This window comes from Cyphomyrmex costatus, unplaced genomic scaffold, assembly GCF_001594065.2.
Source record: "Cyphomyrmex costatus isolate MS0001 unplaced genomic scaffold, Ccosl1.0 scaffold81, whole genome shotgun sequence".
Classification (NCBI taxonomy): Eukaryota; Metazoa; Arthropoda; class Insecta; order Hymenoptera; family Formicidae; genus Cyphomyrmex; species Cyphomyrmex costatus.
Window position 1 is genome coordinate 94,149 of NW_017280386.1, and position 25,029 is coordinate 119,177.

Genomic DNA, 25,029 nt, shown 5'->3' on the forward strand with positions numbered 1-25,029 from the left:
GAAAATGAATGGTTTTTTTTAGCAATCCGATGCTGCATGGCAAATTGAGTTGCTTTTAGCAGATTGGAGTTCATGTTGCGTAGTTCAATGTCGCTTGATTCAAAATTAATGTAACATAGTCCTCATGTTCATGTGTTTGAAAAAAAAATCTATTCCAATCAATGGGGCATATAAATTTTATTAAGCTATTTCCATTGGAGAAAAAAACTGATTTCATCTTTCATTTAGGTATATTGACTGGAACTTTGCTAAAAGCAGCCATTGTCAATGTTGTAACTTTGTTCCGCATTCACGTATATACAACCGAGCAACTATACGCAATACACTCGACTTCATTGTTGAGTACGCCAGGCCCGTAGGAACTTTGCGAAGATCTCCTCGCGATCCGGCGGATCGACAGTGAGTCTTTGTTCGCTTTTGTTAGGTATCATATCAACATCCGCATCTCAGACAGCAGAGATTCCTTTATAACAGTTTGCGTTACATATACATTCGATAAACGGAATTCACAGCTTTCATTTTCTATGAATGCCATTCGCTGTAAGAGCAGTCTCGTTTATTCGCGAATGTACTATTTACTGCTTGGTCATTGAGTAACAAACTCAGAAGCAGACAATAGCAAATACATTTCGCTGATGTGCATGGTGAATCGGAGAATGTAGGCTCAAACCGGCTTTTAAACTGTTTTCTTTCAAGTTGGTGCTGTCTGCGAACAATGGACTATATTTGATTCTAAGTAATTAACGAGGAGGGGGGGGGACTATATATATTACTTTTGATAAATATTGCGAAGAATATTACTACGTCGACCCGCCATCAGAAATCTATCGATATGCGCAAATTCTCGTAAGTGCTTTGACACGCGTATATCTCTTCATATAAAATCTCGATTGAATAACTGTTGCAGGCGTCTAAGGTAGGCTTCCATTACAGCCGCCTTACTGATGAGAGTCTAGTAGTAAAAGTTGAAACGAAACGCCATAATTACGTGATATTCTCTTCGCAATATATTAAATTAATTTAAAAGATTTTAACGAATTTATTGGCTCATTGCCCTGTTTCTCTATTATTAGTTTTTAAAAACTTATTGGGCCTTGTTACAAACAATCTAATTAACTTTCTATATCTATGGTGTAAAAATATTCCATATCTTTTTTACAATAAAACATTCGAGAGATTCGTTTATTAAGTAACTTTAAATATTTTATCGCTTACGGCTCATGTATTTATATTTTGAGTTGTATAAATTTTTTGCAAGTGTGATACAATTTATCGGAACATTTTTAGCATACAATCAATACTGTGTGATATTTCGCCGGACAAAGAAGAAATAAGTTTTTCCAAGAGATAAAAGGGAGATTGGCGTATGGCATACGGATTGAGTTAATTCAATTGAGTAATCGTGAATAGAGGGTGAGGCAGAAAACAATTTTGTTGTACGGGAACACACGGCGCATACCTGCCTCGTTGTTTTGAGAGACTAAAACGGTCGTATGATATTTATTCGTGATATATCTTTTTAATTGAAATTTACATGAAGCAAAAAACTATGTTGTGTCCACGCAATTTTCGAATTGACGGGATTTTATGTTACTGCTAAAATTTACGTGTCTATCATAAAATTGTTTGTCTCATGCTTTCCTCTTTATTTCATCTTTCGTGTATTTTGCATACTATATTATTTTACAATAAAAGCATATTTTATTATATTTATATGGTGTTGTATTATATTTTGTATAATGTCTGAATTCATCTTTTATTGACGTTATAATGTCAATGTAGCACAAAAGATTAAAATTTATATACCGAGTAGGTACAAGGTCTAAAATGTAAAATTCATTCACTACTGCAATTATTAACATTACTTTGCATATATTTATAACGATATTTTCCAAAATATGATATCTAAAGTAATATTAATAATTGCAGCAACGAATAAATTATGTATTATTTTAGATCTTGTATTCAATATATATAACCGACATTTCTTTTTAGTTTTTTTATATGTTCACAAAAGAGCATCTCGTATATAATTTTTCAAAGTTCTCTTATATATGTGATATGTTTTATACGTATTTCAATGTCTTATGGAAAAGGGATTCTTTTATATTGTGAAAATCGATTGGTTGCGCGAATAAGATTTAGCAGCACGAAGAAACGCGATATTCGATCCGTTGATCATTCCCGTGACAATTCCGCAGCTTTTTAAAGTTCGGGAAATATAGCCGAGTGGATAGCGCACGGAATGAGAACTTCCGTGTCTTCCGTTTATTTCTGCGGCATCGAAAGTCTGCTCACGTTCTCATCCGTTAAGCTACTTCCTCGACGAGCAAACATCCAATAATTCCGTTCGTCCTTTTTTTCGTACGACGAGAAGCGTCACGGTTAAGATAGATTCGATTGCTCTCTAACAATGTCGGGAACTTCGGCTGATATTTCTAGGGATGCGTACGAAATATAAAAATGCAACGGCGAGCAATAACGCAATAGCCAGTTAAATCAACAATGCGGTTAATGCAATTTTCGATTATATTAATACTTTTCTCTTTGTACAATATAATACGTCGTATATTCACAAGTTAAATAAAATATATAAAATATATAATGCCCCGTACGCACCTCTTTTTCTCTATATTACACAGAAGTAGCAGGTGCAAACGGCACTAGCCGCCGTTGTTACTTTCAAATTAAGAAAATTAATGTGAATGCGAGTCTGGTATTTCACAAAATTCCCTCCCCCCTCCCTTACTCTATAGTCTCCGATATAGTATAATAAAACCCGCGGGTGCAGTTGGCCTGCACCGAGCTAGCTATAGGGTCATTACGGATTATTATTGGGTCGGCGATGTTTAATATAATTTATTATCCGGGATATATGTGTATACCAAATATATATATATATATATACACACTGATATTAAATATATTACCATGCAGCCTTCTCTCTTGCTTTTCCTTTTCGTGAATTTCTCATTTTCATTAAATATCGAAGAGGAGTATGATGCGGGCAGCTCCGTTTCTCCAACTTTTCGCCGTGCATTCGGATATACATATACAGGAAATCGTAAAACCCAAATGTTTGTGTTGAAATATTTAGGCGAATGCGTTACGTTTCTCTTTTAATAGGAACAAGCGCGTCAAATATTTCGTCATTCGTAGAGATTGAGCAAATAACATTTTAGAATCTCTCCAAACGGCGAATATTCGATAGCTGCGTAGTATGCGAAAGCGCTGGAAATTTTGGCATGTCGTTATTTGACCATGTCAGAAATAAATTGTAAACAAACATTGGTTATATGATGCCGTGTGACTTCACGTGTCACTTATCTGGCGGAGATTAGCTAAATCTAGCGCAAGTTTTACCGATAACTATATCGCGCGCATTTCTAACAGCCCGATTGTATATTATAGCAATATATTTAACGGCGCGACCTTCCGTGCTCCCGCTTTCTGGCGACGGGTGGAAATGAAATTTTCCAGCGTTACAACGAATTGGTTATTGCCACGAGCGATATTTCCTACGGTACACGCGCGGGAATTTACAGCCGTTATAAACGATCGATTATCTTTCGGTACAATGTAGCAGCAGTATCCGTTCGTACAATTGTATGAGTTCGGCAGTAAATAAATATAGTCCAGGTAGATAATCTTCTAGAAAAAGGATTTCAAAAGGTACGAAAAAATTTTACAAATGTCAATATCAGCCGTGACATTTTTAAATCTGTTTCGGATATGTTCAGCACTGTTTTTATCTTTTTGTCTTTCTTGTTATTTAATAATCGTCACTTTTATGCTGTTATTCAATGTCGAATAACGTAATATTCGAGACAGTTATCCCATATTGCATATCAGTATGATATGTTTAAGTAATTTAATTATCTGGACATTTTTATCGAGTTTGGTATGACTCTGTAACTTAATTTCCATATCGTTGCAATATTGTATTATAGAACATATATTTTAAGAGTACAGCTACATTACATAAATATCTCAGCGAATGTACAAGTTAATGTACATAAATATAACAGTGAATTTGATTTAAATTGATCAATATTTTTTACCGGTGTCAGCGGATTTGATAAGCAACAATATGTCAGCTACTTTTTTAAACAAAGATAAAATAATGTAAAAAAATTTGAAAAAAGAAAACAAGAAATTTGCGTATGTGAGTAGATAGATATGTATATAAATAAATGCGAATGTAGTAATAAGAAATATATTGGATTTAAATTGATTAATTTTTTTATTCGTGTCAGTGAGTAGTAAAAATTTAGTAAAAATTAATAATATAATTATATAAATTATAATAATATACTCTAATTACTTTTTTTATCATGGTAAACAGCGATAATATATGAAAATTGAAGAAAGGAAAAAGGAAATATCAAACAATTATATTTGGCAGACTGTATATCCGGAAATAAGTTTAAAATTAGACACCAAAGCGCAAGCATGTGACATATATTTTCAGTACAAAATAACTATCTTAGTCATCTTGTTGTTTCAATAATAGAAGATTAAATTATATTTTATAATGATCGATTCATTGGTTTTTTCAGCATCTTTGTATTTTGTAAGATGTCTCAACATTGAATCTGTGATGTGACTCATTACAAAAATCAAGGGAGAATAATTGCATTAGCTGAGGAGACTCCAAAGAGAGTCGAAACGTCTGTATTTACGTGAAATAAAGGATTTAAATAAATTCACTTATTATTGATTGCGTATCAACAACAACACTGCACTCTCATTCGCCCTCCTATCACAGGAATTCATGGTTTTTTTTCCAAAAAGAAGAATAATTTAATAACAAATTGACAATATATACCATTATTACGCATTTTATACGCTCATTAATACTTAAAAATAGCATTCGAATACCACGACAAGAATCGACAAATTTGACGCAGTTTTTCCCATTTGTATGAATACCGTTTTCAGCATGAATAACAATTCCCATTTATAACGAGAAATATTCGCTGGTAACGATAACGAGACGCGGATAATAGGAGAACAACTAGTATCACGGAAACGTAACAATTTAGATAGCCAATCCATCTTCGCGCATGAATACATTTTATCGTGTTTACCAGTAATAATTAGCCATTGATATAAATGTTTGATAATTAGTTATTTGATTTGTTTATAGATATATGCTATATCATCTTAAAAACAAATTGAAATCCACTGATCAAAATAACTTCTTCATACCTTTATTATAAGATATTAAATTATATATATAGATTATTCTACAAAAAACTAATCAACTGCATCGGCCGTAATTATTGCTCGTAAAAATTGTAACAAAACAGCAGTTAATAATTTGCATTATCTATTGCGTTGAATTCTGATCAAAAATGGATAAATCGTGCGAAATATCCGTTTTCAATAAATAGTTGCCTCGATATATATACAAATTATTAATCGCGGGAGTTAACAAATCGCTTGAATTGACAATCGCGAATTATAATAATATACAGTGAACGATTGCATTTCGAAGAGAAGTAGGAGAGAAGTGAGCAATAGCTGTATTTCGAGCAATATAAATGAGATTAGGATAAAATTGGTGCTTTATAAGAATTGAATTAATATAATCATTACAACAATTAACATTCTTTTATAAATAAATATTATTTTTGAAAATCAAACTGCTATAAATAATTGTAAGAGAATTGTAAATAATTATAGAGAGAAAAATAACAACACGATGAAGTAGATCTTTGTGACGAATAGTATTGTATTTAAATATTCCAGGATGTGCGATAATCTGCATCTAATTTCCCTGATTATGTTTAATTGGATTTGAGGATGTACAATTACGTAAAGCTACATTCTGTCATGGAAGGAGAAAATCTATAGCTGTGTATTGATTATGCTGGACTCGGCTGGAGCAGAGCAATCCTTCATTCCCTCGTCGCTACCTTGGGGCCGAGTTTCCGGGTTGTTATCGTACATTGTCAGGAGAATGTAGTATCCCACTGTTCATAATCCCATAGGACAACGAGGGATTCGAGAAGCTACGGATGAAATGTTTCATTCGACGGATCAATATTGATTGCGCTCTTCTGCTTTTTTCCGAGCAGCTAATCATAGCGCACCATCGTAAAAATATCACTGCATAATAGACAGCTAGTTGAATCCGACAGAAAAACACGGGAACGATATGCTCTTTTTAACTAAAAATAGAAATTGAATCAATTTATAGTCGATTTGACTGCAACCTATATATATATATATACACACACACATATGCACATCAAAAATATATAGGTATATACACAAATATCTTGATATATATCTTGATATCTGCCGCTTATAAAACTTGACTTACAATTAGTATTGACATTTTTACCGTATCTGTTCTTTTTTTAAATGTACGCATGCACTTTTTAAATCTACATAATTTTTCAGGTTAATTAAGGAAACCAAAGAATTGATTGGTTTGGTTTTTAACGTTATTTTCGTATCTATTATAAAAAGGATATTTTATACATTACATTACCCAATCAAAAATTTGTTTTAAAAAAGGTATCATTGATAGAATATATTTCTATGTGGCGTAAATATCTCGTTTGTTATTGTTACAATTTTTAAAAGTTGAAAAGATTAATAGAAATTAATAATGATTATAAAAAAAATTTAGTTTATTATTATTTAATTTTATTAAATTATATTTAATGATATTTACAATACTATTAAATATTAATATTGCACGTTTTGTCGACAATATATATAGATTATATCATAGGAGGAAAAAACAGATATTACGATGATATCGAGAGTATCTTACTGAAGCAAGATACTAGAAATTGAATTTTGAACAAGGGAATCCGAATTCCCACAAGAATGTTTTATTCCATCGACACTTGTTAGACTTATTCGATGTAATTATATCACACTCTCTGTTAACCATATCACATCCCCTGTTGAGATCCCCTATGAATATTCCGGACGTAGTTATATATAGTTTAAGAAAGGTTTGACATTTTTAAATAATTTCTCTTGCTTTCGACAATGTCAAGATTTTTTTTCAATTCTACTTTGTACAAGTAAAATCTAATCCAAGCAAACGGATAAATAAATTTGCTTTAATAAAAAAATATGAATAGCATCGTAAATACAAATAAATTTCTACCTTATTCATATCGACGAACATATTCCATTTTTACCCCTTTGATGTAGAAACATATTACTTTCATACGTATTTGTTTTGTAATAGTTTGTTTTTTTTCTAGCTTTGTCTGGATCTATTTTAAAACATAAACATGAATTCAAAATACTAACAAATTAATTTCGACGTGCAACGTCAATGTAGCAACCGTAATAATTAACAAATAAAAACATAATTAAAACAAATAAAAATAAAGTTAGTAATTCTCTAGACATTTTAAAGCTTTTTATGCTTCGCACATTTGAATTATTAACGCTTCTTCGCTTTGCGGACATCCAAGTGGTCGAATTGCTTGGGGGAAAACGAGCATTCTGTCGTACATAATCTGATTGGATGGGAAAATTTCGAAGGTGCGAGCGAAGCATTTCTCATTGGACCAACACCAGCGTGATCCACCAACACGAGCTTTCTCACATCTCAGCGTTTAGCTTTCAATGGTTGTAGGGTTGCAAAGCACACGCGATACAGGTATCGGAGTTGCCTCGCTTGCTCCATGAGTTCTTATCAGATGCCTAGCCACATCGTGCAAATCCATCGTGATACTATCTCGATAGGAGCTATTCGTAGAAATAACTACGTGGACGGAGTCCAATTATACACGCACTCTGTGTCGTGGGTTTCTTTGTCGGTGGTATCGTTTGGTGGTGCGTGTCGCCGCAAGGAATCGCCATGTCGATGGTTCAAAACGCAATTCGTTTTCATTAACCGCTCGGCAAAAAGTTTACGATGGCAGGCAGCACGAGAGAAAGTAATGATTTATCGTATATCCTCATCGGTACAGCGACCGATGCAGTCTGAAAGAAACGCGATATTGTGCCATTGACGTTGATCCAATAGAGTTCGTTGAATCGGTTTGATTGATTTAAAGTTGTTTGAAGCGAATACGGACATTTTTCATGAAATTTCGACAATACGCGTGGCACGAGCAATTTACTGAACAATTTACGTCCGAAATAAAGTGATTCGTCGAAAGAAAGTGTTATTTTAATTCGGAGAAAATCGTAAATGACGAGCGATCGCGGTATACAGAACCGGTCATTCCGTGACGCCGTGAAGAGAATCTTTACAATAGAATTTAACGAAAAGACATCTACGTCGCATGCCTACGTCAGTGCAACGATAATGAATCGGAGCGACTTAATTAAAGGATGTTTTCACGGGAAAAAAGAATGTACCGACGAATCGAGAAACTCGAGCGTGCTACCCGTTTAAATTAAGAGCGGAAAGGGAAAAGAAATAAGAGGAAGTATAAGAGCGAATGCCTCGAGATAATGGAAAGGTTGCGTCTGCGGGTATATTTTATAGCGTAGCGACGTATTTTGGAAATATTTCCGGGAATATTACTCGCGGTGTGGATATTTCGCCTAATTTATGTAATTACATTTCCACCCTCTTCAGAGCGAAAATAATATTATAAAACATTATAAGGGAATAAAAAAAAAAAGGAACGAAATTGTGTTGTTAAAGTATAATGCCGTTTATACACATATGGTACATGTACTTATCACGCTTGTGTTACTAGCTTTCTTTCACGATATTATCGCGTGTATCTCTGACAGGGTAATTTAAAGCCATCTCGAAAGGGGAAACACGTTATGACTAATGTACTTACCTTAGCTCGCGGTGACTCGTTCTAAACACATCGGGTTGTGGTGTGCGAAAGAATTTACAAGCCGGACAAGAGAAATCAAAGCGTTGAATATTTATTGAAAACGAATCGCTATGTACAAACGTATTAAATACAGATGCGTGACATTTATACAGGATCGCAAGGGAAGAGGGACAGCCGGAAAGGTACATCTGATCGCGTACAATAGTCAATATGTCCGCCGATAACAATAGATAACTGGCCCTATACTAGCCACTGTGCGCAATCTGCTTATTTACAACCCATTTCGCCGTTTATATTTGCACGCAGAGATTGGCATGTGCCGTTTCGCCGTGCATGTCTAGCAGCCTGGAACGACGATATTTATTTGTCTAAAGGCTATTGTGAGCACAAGGGAAAAAGAAAGAGCGAGTGAGCGGGAGAGAGAGAGAGAGAGAGAGAGAGAGAATATGAGCACGCTCTTTACGTAAATTATTCGACAGACAACGGTAATATGATAGACGAGTGTGAATTGGAGATATATATGTGACGGGTTCTCTACACGAAATCAATAAAAGCATCGCTTTATACCGTGCAAAGTTTCAAATAACTTGAGATTTTGCGAAACCAAAAGCGAACGCGAACTCACGTTCACGCGAATATTTTGAAAGTAAAATCGTAGAAACTTATGAAACATTAAATTTGTGGATTACTGATTACTACTTTTCTGTGTTATTTTATAATAAATTTTACATGATGCGTTTAATACAGATTTTCATTTAATCGTGATAGATTTACAGGAAATTTTTAGCAAAAAATCATAATTATAAAATTTTCCGGTACGTATTTTATTTGCGCGAGTACGTTAGTGTGGTTATCTGAGATCAAAGAATTCGAAATTGGCATGCAATGCATCCGAGTAATAACGATGTAAACGTGATGCAGGAATTTAATTCGATTTGTAATGCTGTTCCATCTCGTTCGATTCTATTGCGTATTTTAAGCAAAGATCGTGTCTCTCTCGGCTGATACCTCCTCGATCGTATTGAGAAACGAGCGCGAAGAATGAATAGTGAGGGATGAGGCGAACGAATAGGGAAAAGGATGGAAAAAAAAAAGCATGGCCGTGTGTTTCGTAACGAAGGCAGCAGATATTAAATTCCATCGGCAAACGCGGAATCCGCGTGTACTCGGAGCGTCCGAGTTTCGACTTTTGTTTGCGTCTAACGGCGAGAGGCGAGTGTGCGATCGGGCCGCTGCCATTGGCTGCGTACGCATGAAAAATAGAGCTCGTTTGAGCTGGTAAAAGAGAGAACGCGTTGTTCAACGAAAATCAGACTCCAGCGAACGTGGATACGCTCGAGCGATGCCCGAATAAATTGTGTAAATCTTTTTCGTTCGCCAGAGAAATGGTAAAGTTCTTTTCTCATTGAATCGTATTTCGTACCACTGCCGAAGCACATTTCGCGATATTGTCTTCCTCGACATATTGGTCGATGCATTGAATTGTGTTACGTATTTAGGCGATTAAGCGACGTCCGAGTTTCGAGACAGTATAAAATCTCATCGTATAAATTTTGCAAAAACTTATAGTTTTTCTCACTCTTTCTTATAAATCTTCCTTACCTTCGTACTAATTAAAGTATATCTTAACAATTACGCTGTATATCAGTTTGTAAATATCACTGTGCGTGATTTACGAGGCTTCTGCAGTGGGAGGAATCTTAATTTTGCAGCCTAATCCACTTTCGACCAACTCGCCGACGCGCTCATTGGAAGAAACGTATAATACGAGATCGGAGTTGATGCATTTACAACAGTTAGAGTTTCGTTATTAAAAATTGTACAAAGTGTTTTTTCCGTCCGCTTAATAGATTATCGCTATGTTGAGAATAAATAGTCGGCGGAGTTGTGATTCGATTTTACGTAATAATCTACAATAATTTTCACATTTACGGTTTTCTCTGAACGTCAAGGAGAAGACTTCCTACAAAAAGAACTGTTTTTAATTTTTAATTGATTTATTAAATTTAATTATTTTTCGATGTAAATAGGAGGCGATATGTGTACGATATGTCGAATTTTCAATGATAATTATGGAAGATCTGTTATTAGAAAGATATGTCTCATTTTTTGAAGCATGTTTCATTTTTATATAAAATAAATTATATTTTTGTTAAATATTAATGATATAATCATATTTTATATTATGCAATTTTCTTTTCAAATAAATAAAGCGACTGATATAAAAAGTTATATACGCGAAAAATTTTTATTTTACATTTCTTTTTGTAGGAAGAAGTATCTATATATAACGTAGTTTGAATCACGTTCGATCGTGCAGGAAGTTTCAGTCTAAAATTATTATATATTACATACTCCCAAATAATTATATATACATCAGCCCTGTAAAAGATACATCCGCGGGTCTTGCAGGATCGAACGCTTTTGGATGTTTCTGGCAATCATACCATTTACATACATTTGAAATATTGAACATAAGTATATATTTATATATATATATAATATATAAAGAATTAAGTTAATTTATAAAGTATTTAATCGCTGGACCTGGAATTAAGAGGTCGCGATCTATATCACTCGATATATTCGTTTTGCTAACGTTGTGGCAGTAGTCCTTATGGTATTCTTAACTGTATATATATTAGTTCGTCATCAACATTAAGGACTTTTCATTTTCATAATTAATCAAATTATAATCGAATGAAATTAAAACTTGATCCGTAGTTTATTTGTTATCGTTGAGTTATATAAATCATGATCTAAACATTAAATTTTTAATAAATTTTTTTTGAATATTGTTTAAATAATGAGAAAGGAGAATTAGATGAAAGAAACAAATAAAACTATAATTAGAAGAGATATAAAGATTAAAAATTCAAAAAGATACTTTTATTATTAGACTCACGTGTTTATCTGAGATTAAATATAATAATCTCTTTAACTTATTAAGATAAATTCTGCGAACAATACGACATAAAGAAGAACAAGAATTCTTTTCTTATTATTGTTTAATCGTACACATTCATCGCTTATATATATATTCTACTCTTAATTATCTTACAGATCACGAGCATGAATCTCTTAGCCTGCGCGAGGCAAGGTACCTAGAACAACGTATCGGAATTTACGTGACGTACAAGTTTTTGAACGTCGGAATATCTCTGTCGTGTTTCGCACAACTATTGTTTCCCTTTCGCTACACGTACAGAACCATTCTAACAAGTATATAAGTCTTTCATATTTCATACTAACGATAGCTATTTACCTGGAAATGTCTTACTGCTGGAATATGTGAAATACATGTCGGTTTGAGAGTATGGGAACAAAAAATTCAAAGGATAAACGATAATCTGACAAATGTAATTGTTAAAAGTAAGCATGAATAGTTAAATCAAGCATTCTCTATAAATATTTATAGATCGTTCAGAGAATTGATCGGATTCTTATGCGTGAGAAATGAAGCAGAAACATTTACCGGGTAAATCGCCCATCTCTATTCCACACTATAAACTTAACATCAGGTCACATGTGCTCCTTTTTTCCTCCTAGAATCACGATACATCCGTCTTACGGCTTTTGCCGAAGTCGAGCAACGGGGCACGAGAGAAGTTTTGTGTATCGATAGAGTTAACGATCCTAAAACGATTATGCGACACGACCGCCAATAGAATGACGGTCTTATAATAATCTAATAATTTACATTGTCGATTAATTCTTTTTTCAACATTCTTTACACACTTTATATGAATTTATACTGCAACCTCTAATGGTATTGTCAAACATTTATGCACTTCGGCTAAGCGCATCTTAAGCTTAAGAGTAGTTTAAGGGAACTTAACGAAAACTTAACGCGGCTTAAGATTACCTTTTCCCGTACTCTTCGAAAAATGCTTCTTGTACGGCACAATGATTAATTTTACAGAATGTTCCTCTTAACCCATTTCATAATTTTTTGTGCATTGATAAGCTCCTTGAAGCGACGTTCGTATAATTCTTTCTATACGCGCCACTATGGCGAGTGTTCAATTAAAAAGTTAACGAGAAATCTTCGTCTAACTGAAGTAGAAGGAAGGATATTGGTCGTGCAATTAAACGGTTGGAGGAACAATAATTAGTCTGTTTTTATTTTTATTTGTCTTCTTAAAGACGATAGCTTGAAAAATAAAATGAGACAAAGAGTACAAGCAGTTAAACATCACCGGAAACACATTGGCTTATTATAATATAATCGACTCGATCGTATACGCTCATATAGACTTTTTGCTTTCCTAAAGATAACAACTCACTTAATTGTATTAAAAATGGCATATGTATACGTCATATATCTGTATCTAGATTTGGAAAAACAAGTTTCTTTCGTAAACACATTTATGAAACCGACATATAAAAGGCCCGAGAACGGATAACGTAATCCCATCGTGATGATCAGCGGACTTCGATCTTGGACAAAGGTCCATTTTTTTTATTTCGCGGATCGGAGTTTAGAAATGACTATGTTATTCGTCGGTGGAAATATTACGTACAACTCGCGATTTTCAAGTCCGATCCACGTATATCCCGAACGTGACACGAGTGCCGTTACGGCGCGAATATCATAAGCTTGTTTGCTGACAGTATCAATTTCGGAACAGCGTATGTGCGATTTATCGAACGTGCTCCCCTCGTATTGCCAGCACTAGTAACGTTCCATTTCGTATCGAATGCCACGGATCAAAATCATAATCTATCCATTTCAATTGCGCGAGCCTGGATATGGTAGGTACCGTGGAGACTCGGTATCATTATTGTGGGGCTATCCGTTTTGGTCAACGTGTAACTTCTGTAGGCGATTGATAAAAGAATAACGAGCAAAGAAATAAAAGAGAACGGTGAAGTTGTACGAGAATAAGCCAGAAGATCGAGTACCTATCATTTTATATATAATTAAGTGTGTATAATATATATAGTTTACAAATTTTTAATAATATGTCAATCAAATGATGATATATATACGTATACGTACAAAAATTAATATCTAGTAGATTAAAAATAGTGCTTATAAAAAAATTAATATTCTATTGTCAAGCACTGCGCATCATTATGCGTATCTCGAAGAAATATGTAGTTGTCGATCTGTCTGTAACGCAGTTATCTGCAGTTTTCATTCAAAGGAATCATTAAAAAAAAAGAGCGAATTTTGGTAGACAATGTCTCGTAGTTTGCACACGGACAGTTTGCGTTACGGCGACAGTGATTTGTGCGGTTCATACCGGTTATCGATTAAATTCACAGCGCTGTTCACAACGATGTATGGCGACGGTTAAAAAAAGGGACATTAATATCGTGAACCGTGAAAAGTTCTGGGCGCGATCAGCTCGTAGACTCCTATATCTTTTTCTCGCACCCAAGTGTCACCGTACAATGTAGTTATTATGGACACGATGGACACGCGTCCGACCATGTCATTACAAACAGTTTACGTTCGTTATAGCCGATTTATGAATCGTCACCCTTATAGGTACTAACTTGGTCTGACTTGGTCTAGCTTGGTCGATGAAGGGCAGTTCCACCAATTACCATTTAATTCGCCGATCATAGAAAGCCGGATAAGGTTCCAGCCTTCCAGTTCTCTATATCAAGTATCGTTCGACTCACCGGGCTTGTAACCGAGATTTTTTCGTTGCAGAAACAGATGGATCTCGCGAAAGTTTGGTCTGTCGACGTCATTCCTCTGCCAACATTCGCGCATCAGATCGTAGATCTCTTTGGGACAGTTTTTTGGCAGTGGCAGTATCATCTGTACAAAAATAAGCATAAGTCGAGTCTAACGTCATCAGTTATGTAGAGTAAGGTACAATTTCAAACATGGTACAATTCTATGCGAAATAAAATTTGAATCCAATTTTCGAGATTCAAATATGGTAACTCTTATATCTTATTGTGTGGTCGTGTGGAGGATACTGAAGAGTGCCAAACAAGAAAAATCAAACTTGAACTTTGAAAATTCGAATCAAATCTTATTTCAAAATTGTATTACGTTCGCGAAATTATACCATCTTACTCTATTGTATATCGCCAACTAAACATTTTATATAATAATACATAATAAATGCATTCACGTAGTTTTGCGTTAAACCAAAATAGAAAGCAGATTGCACGCGACTAATTTCATTATAAATTTAACACGATATTACAGAAATGCACGGCACAGACGTAATAAAAATATTTTGCTCGCGTAATTAATCACAATATTTATTATACAATGAACTGTGTTTGTAAATATTAACAAACTCTCTCTACAAAACTGAGAGAGTATAGAATAACAATTCTTACAATGCGCGTGTTAGTTTGAAGTACTCTTGATGTTGGGAAAATGAACGCGACTGGCTCGAGTGCGACGCAATATTTATTACATTATATGAATTACTAAGCAAGTAGTTCTGCCATTTTCATGGAAACTCCCACTTTTATAATTACATGTTCGACACCGTGCGCGTTTATTTAAGCCTGCTTTTTCAACACGATGTTAATTATCCTACAATTAGTCTTAGAGAAGCAGGACATGTCCAGACTGCTCTTTAAAGAAGCTACGTAAAGAACAGAAAAAAAATGTAGTAAGAATCTACGGAGTAAGGTAATCAGAAGTCTGAAAGACGGAATAAATAGCGGCGTTCAAAGCCCTGAAAGCATCGCGAGGCACTCAATGCGAAATCAAGTACTCAGTGCACTCATTACATTAAGTACATCGGACACAATGAGGGAAAGAAGTCGAAGAATTACTCCGCGCACTTACCCTTCGCTCATCCTCTTGATAAAAGTAAGTCGCATTCTCCACTATTCGATGATCCGGAAACTCCTCAAACGGCTGTTCCCGCGCGAATGTCAGTATTTCCCACAGCGTGACGGCAAACGCCCAGACGTCGCCCTTGCAAGTATGTCTTCCCTGTTTAATGTAAACACAACCAAGAAAATTTTACAAAAGTCCGTTTACTATATTCATTAGCTTTGGCAGCTTTTACTATTTGCAGCTTAAGAGCGCTTGAAATTTGTTGAGCATTCCGATATAATTGGATAAGTTTATTTTACGGTGTAATAAATCTGGAATGTATATATAGAATTGCATTGTTTTTAGATTACTTATTGCAAAGTAATATTGCGACAATATAAGTATAATTTCTGTTTCCTTTCATACATATTTAAGTTGATATCTGTCTTTGGTAAGCCGCAAAAATAATTAAAAGCGCGACATGCTTGACGCAGAAATCTAATGTTTGAGCGTGAAGGAGTAATTTATGGAAACTGTATGCGCCTTCGAGTTTCCTAAAGTTCAACCGAGTAACTCAGTTAAGCCCAAGCTTCGCGGAACGCCATAAAGCAGTTACACGATTTTACTCTTTTCCTCACATTGACGGTTGGATGTATCTTCCGCTCCCATTGGCATGTGTATGACCCATTAAGTAAAATAATTACATGATAAAATATATTAACGGCAAGTTGTATAAAAGCTTCAGTAGCTACAAGTTTTAATTAATATCAATGCTACGTTCATACAAACATACAACGTTTTCTGAAGAAATATGTAGAAAATAAATGTATATATTATATATATATAATTAAATATTTATTATCAACAAGATTTAAAATAAGCTTGCTAAGAAGAATATTCTGAATTACTTACGAGAAAAATATATTTTAATAATAATTACAGAAAAAGTTAATGGCATAAAGATAGAATATTAATATTATAAATAAGAGAAGTAATCGCGAAAGATCTTGCTGTGTAATAACATTGTAATTTTGAATCGATTTGTGATTAAACGATTGTGTGTACTTGATGTGAAATTACCGCAACTTAGGTACTTAAATTACATAATCTCTGCTGCTGGTAATACGCTGAGAAGATAGCACATGCGTGCAGAGTTTGTAGTTTGCGCATGTTCGGGAGGATCTTAAGACATGATTCGATTATTTATGAAGTGCGCGATACAAAATTACATGCGCATCATTACTTGTACGTTACTTCAAATTGTTGAAGCTAAATAATGTGTACGCGATAAATAACGATCTATGTACAAGCAATAAACCAGTAATAACAAAGCCAACGTTTATCGTTTAATATATAACAGAATATAAAAAACACAAAATAAAAAAATGTTATTATATCCTATACGTAATAATAAATTAAAGTTCTATTAAAAATGCTGTTATATTTTATTTGACACTTCTGTAATAAAAATCCTGAATAACAATAAATTAAACATGGTCGCATCGCGTTTTAACAAACTCTGTGATGTGTAATCGTCGAATAATCTTATAAAGAATGATCTCCATGATCACAAGATCGATATGAAACTATTAAATCGACGGTAATCCCGGATAATTTTTGAAGCGGTATTTCGCACGTGGAAACGGGATCGTTTCATTAGTGCGACACAATGGCGGAGGTTGGATAAATGATGGGTAATAATGAAACATTAATGGCGCAGTCAGTTTGAAATGACGACGCCAACTAGCTATTCAATACTATATTTCCCAGCCTCATTTCTGTTTCGTCCAATAACCATTTTGATATTAATTTGCCATTACACACAGGTACAATGAATATACTATTTCCGCAAATAACGACAAAAAATAGAGTAGCGATGTAATAATCTATGCACAGTTAGACACTGAAATTAAATTTTGATTTTTTTGTTTAAAATTAATTTTTCAAATGAAAAGATATTGAATCGTAAAAATATATATTTGATCTAAGTTGAAGCAATATAAAAGAATAATTTTATAAATTTTAAAAGTATTAGCGATTTACATTTTTATTTTTGCATAATTATTTTATAAATATTTCATTTCTGGAATTTTTTATCATTGAAGGTTTATAAATCCCTCCTATATTTTTAGATGTTTAAATGATTGAATGTTTAAAGGTCAGTCCATTAAAATTTTTATGAATTACGGAATCTCAAGTCGTTTTGTACAATTTTTAAATATTTGAATTAATGCCTCTCAAATTAAAAGTATCTTATACTTCATGCAAATGAAATTGTTAGCCACACAAATATATTATTGTAATGGTGCTATTATTAAATATACGATATTATTATTTATATTTTCCGCGTAGTGTCTGATTGTAGTGCGAGTATAACCTACTAAGCACAGCGCGCTCGTAATATTTTAATTTTAAGCACTAGCGGAAAAAGTTCTCTCTTTCCGCCAGGTCGGTACATATTTGTCCGAATTTTCATGAAAAGTAAACGCAAGTATCTTTCATCGTCGTCCACATTGTAACGCCAGCGAAAACAACGGAAACGCCATGTTCGATGCGTTAGCTTGCGAAGCGGAACGATTGTGTTTGGATTGTCGAGCGGTTAAGCCGAAAAAGCCGCTCAACATCGAAAATGAATTTCCAAACGCGTATCGCATATTTTCTCCGACACTTTTATAGCTCAATGACGCGTATCGCGCAATGTGATGGGGTAAGCTCAATTCGCTAATACCAACGTGACCGCAGACAGCTCTATCGGCCTGATGTCGAGCGGTTTCGCGGATCGACAATTCAATATTGGCAGCGACAATTGAGAAATTAAAGACAAGATATATTAAATGAAACGTAAAACTTCATTTCCATCCGGAAATAAAGTTTATTAGAGAGAATTTTTCTTATCTTTTATAAATAACAGACTTCGAAACTTCTTTATTTCCCAATGGGTTGAACAGAAATCTCTAATGCGATTCATTTTGCGTAATGGGAAAGACAGATTAACAAGAAGAATAATCAACGACAGTTCTAAATCAATTTTATTGCGTACGGCTTGGCGCGTGCTATTAATACCAATTTAATGACATAATTGGCGAATTCGTTTATTTAAAAGATGGAGAGATTGGCAGATGTATCATACGTAACTCACTGGCAATAAAACAATACGGGTCTTATCGATTACATTTTATGATACACATTTTATAATATATAGATCTTTGATAATTCATGAGTAGGAATGTTTATTTCAAATTAATATTTCACACAACGCTTTCATCACATCATCTATAAATCGAAAGAGATACTTCTTCATTACAGTATTTAGTACGATGATATGCATTTCTGACGGATAGCGAAAATGTCGATTTATAGGTAATGCCGATATGTAATGGCGAATAGGGAGGTTTGACTTCCGGATGTGAAAAGCAATGAAAAAAAGTACGCATCCGAGCGAAACCAAATTTCATCGCATGGATGCGTAGCCGTAGTTCGTCAAAACACAGCGTCCCACCCATGCGTAGAGTGAAATCAAAGCGATCCGACACGTCCTCTCGTTTTGTCTCCCTTGTCTATTTCGCTCGTTTACGAGCGAAAGTCGTTTGCGCCAATTTGATTTATCCTCTCTTTTTTATTTATAATTCCATCGAACTTTCGCATCGCTGATCTTTATTGCCACTAACGCGCGAGTGCTTGTCTAAATCGGAAGCTTCCGGAAAAAGCGCACACACGCGGAAAGCTATGTTGCGCGCGCTAAATTTCCTCGTACTCAAAGGTGAAAAATATCGAGAGAGAGAGAGAGAGAGAGAGAGAGAGAGAGAGAGGAAGAGAAAAAGAGAGAGAAAAGGAATGAAAGTTAAAATATACATACTGCATGTTTAAATGTACAATGAGCATTTATTGTACACTCACCATTAGCATTGATTCCCATGGCATCCATCGAATCGGTAATGGAGGACGTCCTTCGACACGGAAGTAATCCGCCGCATATGCGCTTCGTCCGCTACCCAAATCAGATACTTTAACCGTGCATCCGCGGCACACTAAACAATTTCTGAAAAAAATTCACAAATATTCGTCTCTTAATTTCTGCTGAAGCACCCCTTTTTCATCCCACTGTGTAATATATCCCGAAATATTTTCCACTCGCGAATTTTAAACTGGAAAACAATAGAATTATTCTTTGATCAAATTAACACTTCCATTCTTTTTATTAAACGCTGGCCATGAGATCTCTGCTAACTGTACAACTATGCAATATTCTATCGGTTCGTATCGGTTCGTATACAACTAAATGAATATGTGTTCGTACGTTCTATTTTTTATATTCTGCACGTGGCAGCCATATCAAAAACAAACAGAGTAGTTTATCGAAAATATCGCGCGAGCATAACTAAACGCTAGTTTTCCAGTTTATGATTTTTTTCTATACAGTTGGAAATAGGTTTTAAATTGATATTTTTTTTTCTAGTTTAATTCTTTATATGATTATAAATATATTCTACCCCTTTTAGAGTACACATATCGACAAGATGTATCATAAAGAGAATTATAAAATAATTTTGAAGAAAATGAAAAAGAGATGAGAGGCTTCAAAATGTTAGCGAAGAAATTTTTCAATATAATTAACAGATAAATTTCTTCAATAAAATACGTTGACTATGAACGGCTGATGCGTGAAATCGTTTCTCGGAAGCTCACATTTAAGCAGCTCACAATAGGTTCGTTGCGAGTATGTCTCAAACGACGGTCGTTCCAAGTTTCGCGCTGATTTGCGCGTAAACCTCGTCGTTTATCGCGCTCCATGGTAAAGGGGTGATTCGTGGGGCGACGAGGGGATGGTTTAGTAGCTGCCACGACGCTTTTATTTTACGCGCACCGGTGGGTATTTTCACACCCGTTGTCAACGTCTGCGCATTCTACCTGATTTGCTGGCAAGTTTTTCTTCTTCCAGCGCATCATAAAAATCTTGCTCGTTTATTTCCATTTTGTTCTCTCGAGCATTCAAATTCGATAATGTTTTTTTATAATTCACAAAATCGTGCAAATCTGTATATTATGTTGTAGTTCATATAACTTCGATTACACATATACATATAGATAATGTACATTGCCGTTTTAGAGAAGAAATTACCAGAAGAATGATTGCGTGGGAAAAGTACAGTTTTATAGTATCTATAGTAAGTTTAGACAGATGTAGACTTGAAAATAATTTTGTTGAATTATCAAAGTATAAGTATCACGTTCAAGATAATAGCTTAGAATGTCAAAGTATTTACTCGTTATGCTTGAGCATCCTACGTAATTATTTTCAATGATAATTCAACAAAATTATTTTTAAAGCTGTATCTATATATCTAAATAAATTTTTAGATACTTCGGCAAAATTATTCTTTTTCGTACAAAAGATACACACACAATCGAAAAGTTAATAAAAATTATAAAAGACGTTAAATGTCTATTACGAAGAATCTGTGTAGTATTCTAAGGAAATGTGTGATACTTGAATTAACTATACAATAAGAATCGATTTATCATTCTGCATTTATTAGTCTTCCTTCCTTTCGCGTTCTGCTATTAATAATAATTCTCAGATATATTAGTATCCACCGTTTATTCCTCAGTAGTAGAACTATTCACCGCATTAGAATTTAGCCCTGAACCCAATTCTATAAATCACGAATAAATTGCACCCCTTTCGTCTAGCTTCTTGTACCCTTGCTACTGTCGCGACAACGATCGCGCCACAGGGCATGATAATTAAGGTTTACGATTAGAGTTAATAATTCGAACACACGGCCCAAACCCTTCCGGCCGTATCTATCTCATTCCCCCGCTTTTAATAGCTCTACCTACGGTATTGGTGTCGTGCTACACTCTGCCGACACTGCTGGGTTTCAAGAGTTTCCAAATCGTATGGAGGGTGGAGAAGCACGGTCTAGGGGTGCGGAATCCATTACTACGTATATGGAAGGGGAATGAGACGATAAAACAATCGGCCGTCGTAATAAAGCAATCCCATTTGTAATGCCCAGAGGCATGCTTTCGTACGCTTACAAAAAGATTGAATAGAGTATGCATTTGTTTGTTTGTTTGTTTGCTTGTTTGATACATGAAACGATTCCGTCTAGCGATCATTGCGAATCACTGTAGACAAATTGAAGCATTCGCCTGGAAACGAAATTAAGATTGGTGAAATTCAATTGATTTCCGCGGAACAAAGGATGTACCGTAGTTATATAATCGAATGTATTATTTTGATTTATTTCGCAATTATTTCATACTGCATATATATATATAATTATTGTAATCATAAATATGCAAGGAATATTGCGTGGGTATACGGAAAAAACTAATGTTATATTAACAGATTGCATTAGTTTAATTGAAAATAATTCAATAACAGTAATAACGAAACAAACAATATTTTATTAAAATAAGAGCATATAACATATTTATTTTATTAATATTACTGAATTAACAAGATTATTTTTAATTAGAGTAATGCTGCTAATATAACAGCCTCTTTTCCGTGTATCAATTTTTCTTAATTTTAAAAACTAACGTATAAAAAGTATTAATATTATATATCGTATCTCAACAGTCTATAGTATTTGTTTGGCCACGTATAAAAATGGTAAAAAATGGTTTCTTTCACGTTCGTTGTAGCAACATAAAAAAGAAATTGGCTAATCCATCGGGGATACCATTTTGTTCTACACATTCGCTCTCATATAAGCTTGTCGGGATGAAAGGAAGACTGACGGGTTCTACGGTACATGTATTTAGTTTCGCTTTCAAGACTGCAATAATATGGCAAACAACAACTTGCTCATTAATGAGCAAGCCCTCAAAGCAACTTATGGGAAACAGTGCACGCTTACCTTGTGGCGAGATCCCGATGCACGAAGTCCATTTCCTCAAGATACTTCATGCCGGATGCTATTTGCGTGGCCATGTAAACCAATGTGCCGAAACTGCAACACGAAGAACGGGGTCGGTTACGCCGTGAAGTTTACTTGGAGAAACTCCTCGGTATACATAGAGGCGTTTGTAGCAAGTAACGCCACAAACAGCGGACACTCGACCGTATCAACTCAGTCATAGTCAACCAACATTTTTGACTCAAGTAAAATAAGATGTTCCCGTTACTTAAATCACCTACTTTATAAAGTAAATAAAGGAATCTAAATTAACTTGTCATGTTTTCTTCTTTCCTACATGAAGACATATTTTGCCTTTCATAACTAATTGTAAGAATGATGCAAATTATTACAATGGAAAATATTTAAATATATATATTTTTCTCGTATATTGTATGTGCGTGTGTGTTAAATTTATCGTGTCAAATTATACCTAGTTTGAGCTATTTTTAATCAATCATTTTCTTAGGACACTACTATTATACTTTTACTTAACATCATTAATTAAACTAAAACCACAGAATCAAACAATTTAACTTAAGAAAATGTATTAAATTTTACTAAGTATACACCTTAATGTGGATATTGAATACTTTGAAACTAATCACAGAAATAAATTGATTTACATTTTAACACACATAGAAATTACAAATAACAAAATGTTTTTTAATTCAAGAAATTGTTACCATTACTCTTTTGATAACATGCCAATCTGTCTTACCTAACAGTGCCATCGGAAATAATAAATGAGACAATGTTATATTTGATCAGCCTTATATTAAATATATTTAGTATTTTCGCTTGAAATTTATGATAAAAGAGATTAAAAAAGTTTATTCTTTATATTTGTATTGTAGATACAGCGAACTTATTTTCGTATTGTTCCTATTTCTAGCAAAATTGAATTTGAAAATCGGGTGAAGTGCGACAAACATACGCATCGGTTACGATCGGGCGTTAGCATTCGTTCGTATTCGTTGAGGACGACAGTAGGTACTACGTTTTTAGTATTTACGTTTGTAGAATGCAAACCATTTACATCGAAACGGCTCTGCGTGCTATTTCTGCGAGAGATACTCCAATAGAGTCGTTTCGATGGTACCATATCGTCCTACAATTTAACATTGTTACGACATAACTGTAGGTTTATATGTATGTATACATGAAACGAGAGTAATAACGTAAAAAAGATTGCAAGAAAAATCTATATTTAATTCGTTAATGTGTCAATATGTTTATCTTATTGACTAAATAAATGTTTGCTTCACGAATTGGAATATTCGAGCTTATTGCACTATATAATGCAGAAAAACATATTTCATCGAACAACAGCATATGTACACAGAAATGTTTTGCTGAAGTATCTAAAATTTTAGCTAAACACAAAAAAATCTGTATAAATAATTTTATTGAATTTTCAAAATAATTAGGCGCTCAAACTGGTTTACTAGAATTCGAAATTTTCTGCAATATTACTCATCATGCTTGAGATTTCTGTAAAATCATTTTGACAGTTTAACAAAATTATTTTTTCAAATCAGTGTACCTAAACTAAATTTTTTAATATCTTGATGTTAGCAAAATTGTTCTTTCTCTAGTAAGTGAGTTTTGCAATATTTTTGCGCTTTATATTCTTATAATAATAATTTGTAATTAATTTTTCCTTGATAAAAATCTTGATAAGTTCATTCAGTACTGAGTGATCATATATTATTCAATTATCTTATGATGCAAAACATGTTAGTTGGATAAATTAAACTTAATTCTCGTATACGGTTTAATGGAAACGGGTGAATTTGTACGATATATCTAATATCGCGTCGTGTAAAAATTTTCCGGACGACTCAGCGTCGTGATTCTTAAAGCTTCATTTGCGATGTCGGCGAAATGCAATTCGGTTACCGGCATAGAAAGCGGCCGTACTGAAAGCTAGGCTATTCTGTCGGTCCTGGATATTGGATTCGTTCATGCGACAAACTGACTGCAGTTAAAACGGCGAACTCGCGAAAATAAATGAAAACGATTTCGTTTATGAATGACAGTACATATATCAGCAATTTAATTAACCATTTCGATACTGTCGTAGCTATAGCTATTAAGAGCTGTTAAGTTGTTGAAACTTGACGGCATAATAAAATTGCACATCGCGTGATTCGCGCGAGCAAATTAATGTTAGAAAATATCTATAACATCATTATTGTAATAAACGTCAACTCTGTTTCATAATTTCTTAATTATAGGTGTAGTGTTAACGAATTGTGAAAGAAGCAAATTAATCTGCAAACAATAAGATGAGAAAACATAACGGCAATAACTATTTTTTTACTATTGCAATTGCAAAATAGTATAGTGCTATTCGTATTGCGCAGGCACGAATGATTGAATATCCCCGTACATCAATATTTTCCGCGGCACTCGATGGGAACAAAGCGCGATCTCCGGCGGCTGCTTCATCTCGCGCGAAAGCTGAAAACGATCGCGCGGGAAAACACGCTTCGCCGACACCTGTCACGAGCACCGATGATCCTCTCCGTCGCTCACCTCTCATTTTCAGCCGATTTCTCGTATTTCGAGTACTTCCCGCGTAGTCCTG

At 34.3% G+C, this 25,029-nt stretch overlaps 1 protein-coding gene across 1 annotated transcript in view; it reads right to left on the reverse strand.

Moving 5' to 3' along the window:
* Nucleotides 1-14,027: 14,027 nt before the first annotated feature.
* The window catches only part of Ddr (discoidin domain-containing receptor 2), an 82,601-nt gene continuing 71,599 nt past the window's right edge, over nt 14,028-25,029 (reverse strand). The window contains exons 14-17 of the mRNA XM_018549346.1: nt 22,398-22,490; nt 19,426-19,567; nt 15,556-15,705; nt 14,028-14,559 (exon numbers count right to left, since the gene is read on the reverse strand). Coding sequence (XP_018404848.1) covers nt 14,398-14,559; nt 15,556-15,705; nt 19,426-19,567; nt 22,398-22,490 — 547 coding nt within the window. The 3' untranslated portion in view covers nt 14,028-14,397. The remainder of the gene's footprint in view (nt 14,560-15,555; nt 15,706-19,425; nt 19,568-22,397; nt 22,491-25,029) is intronic.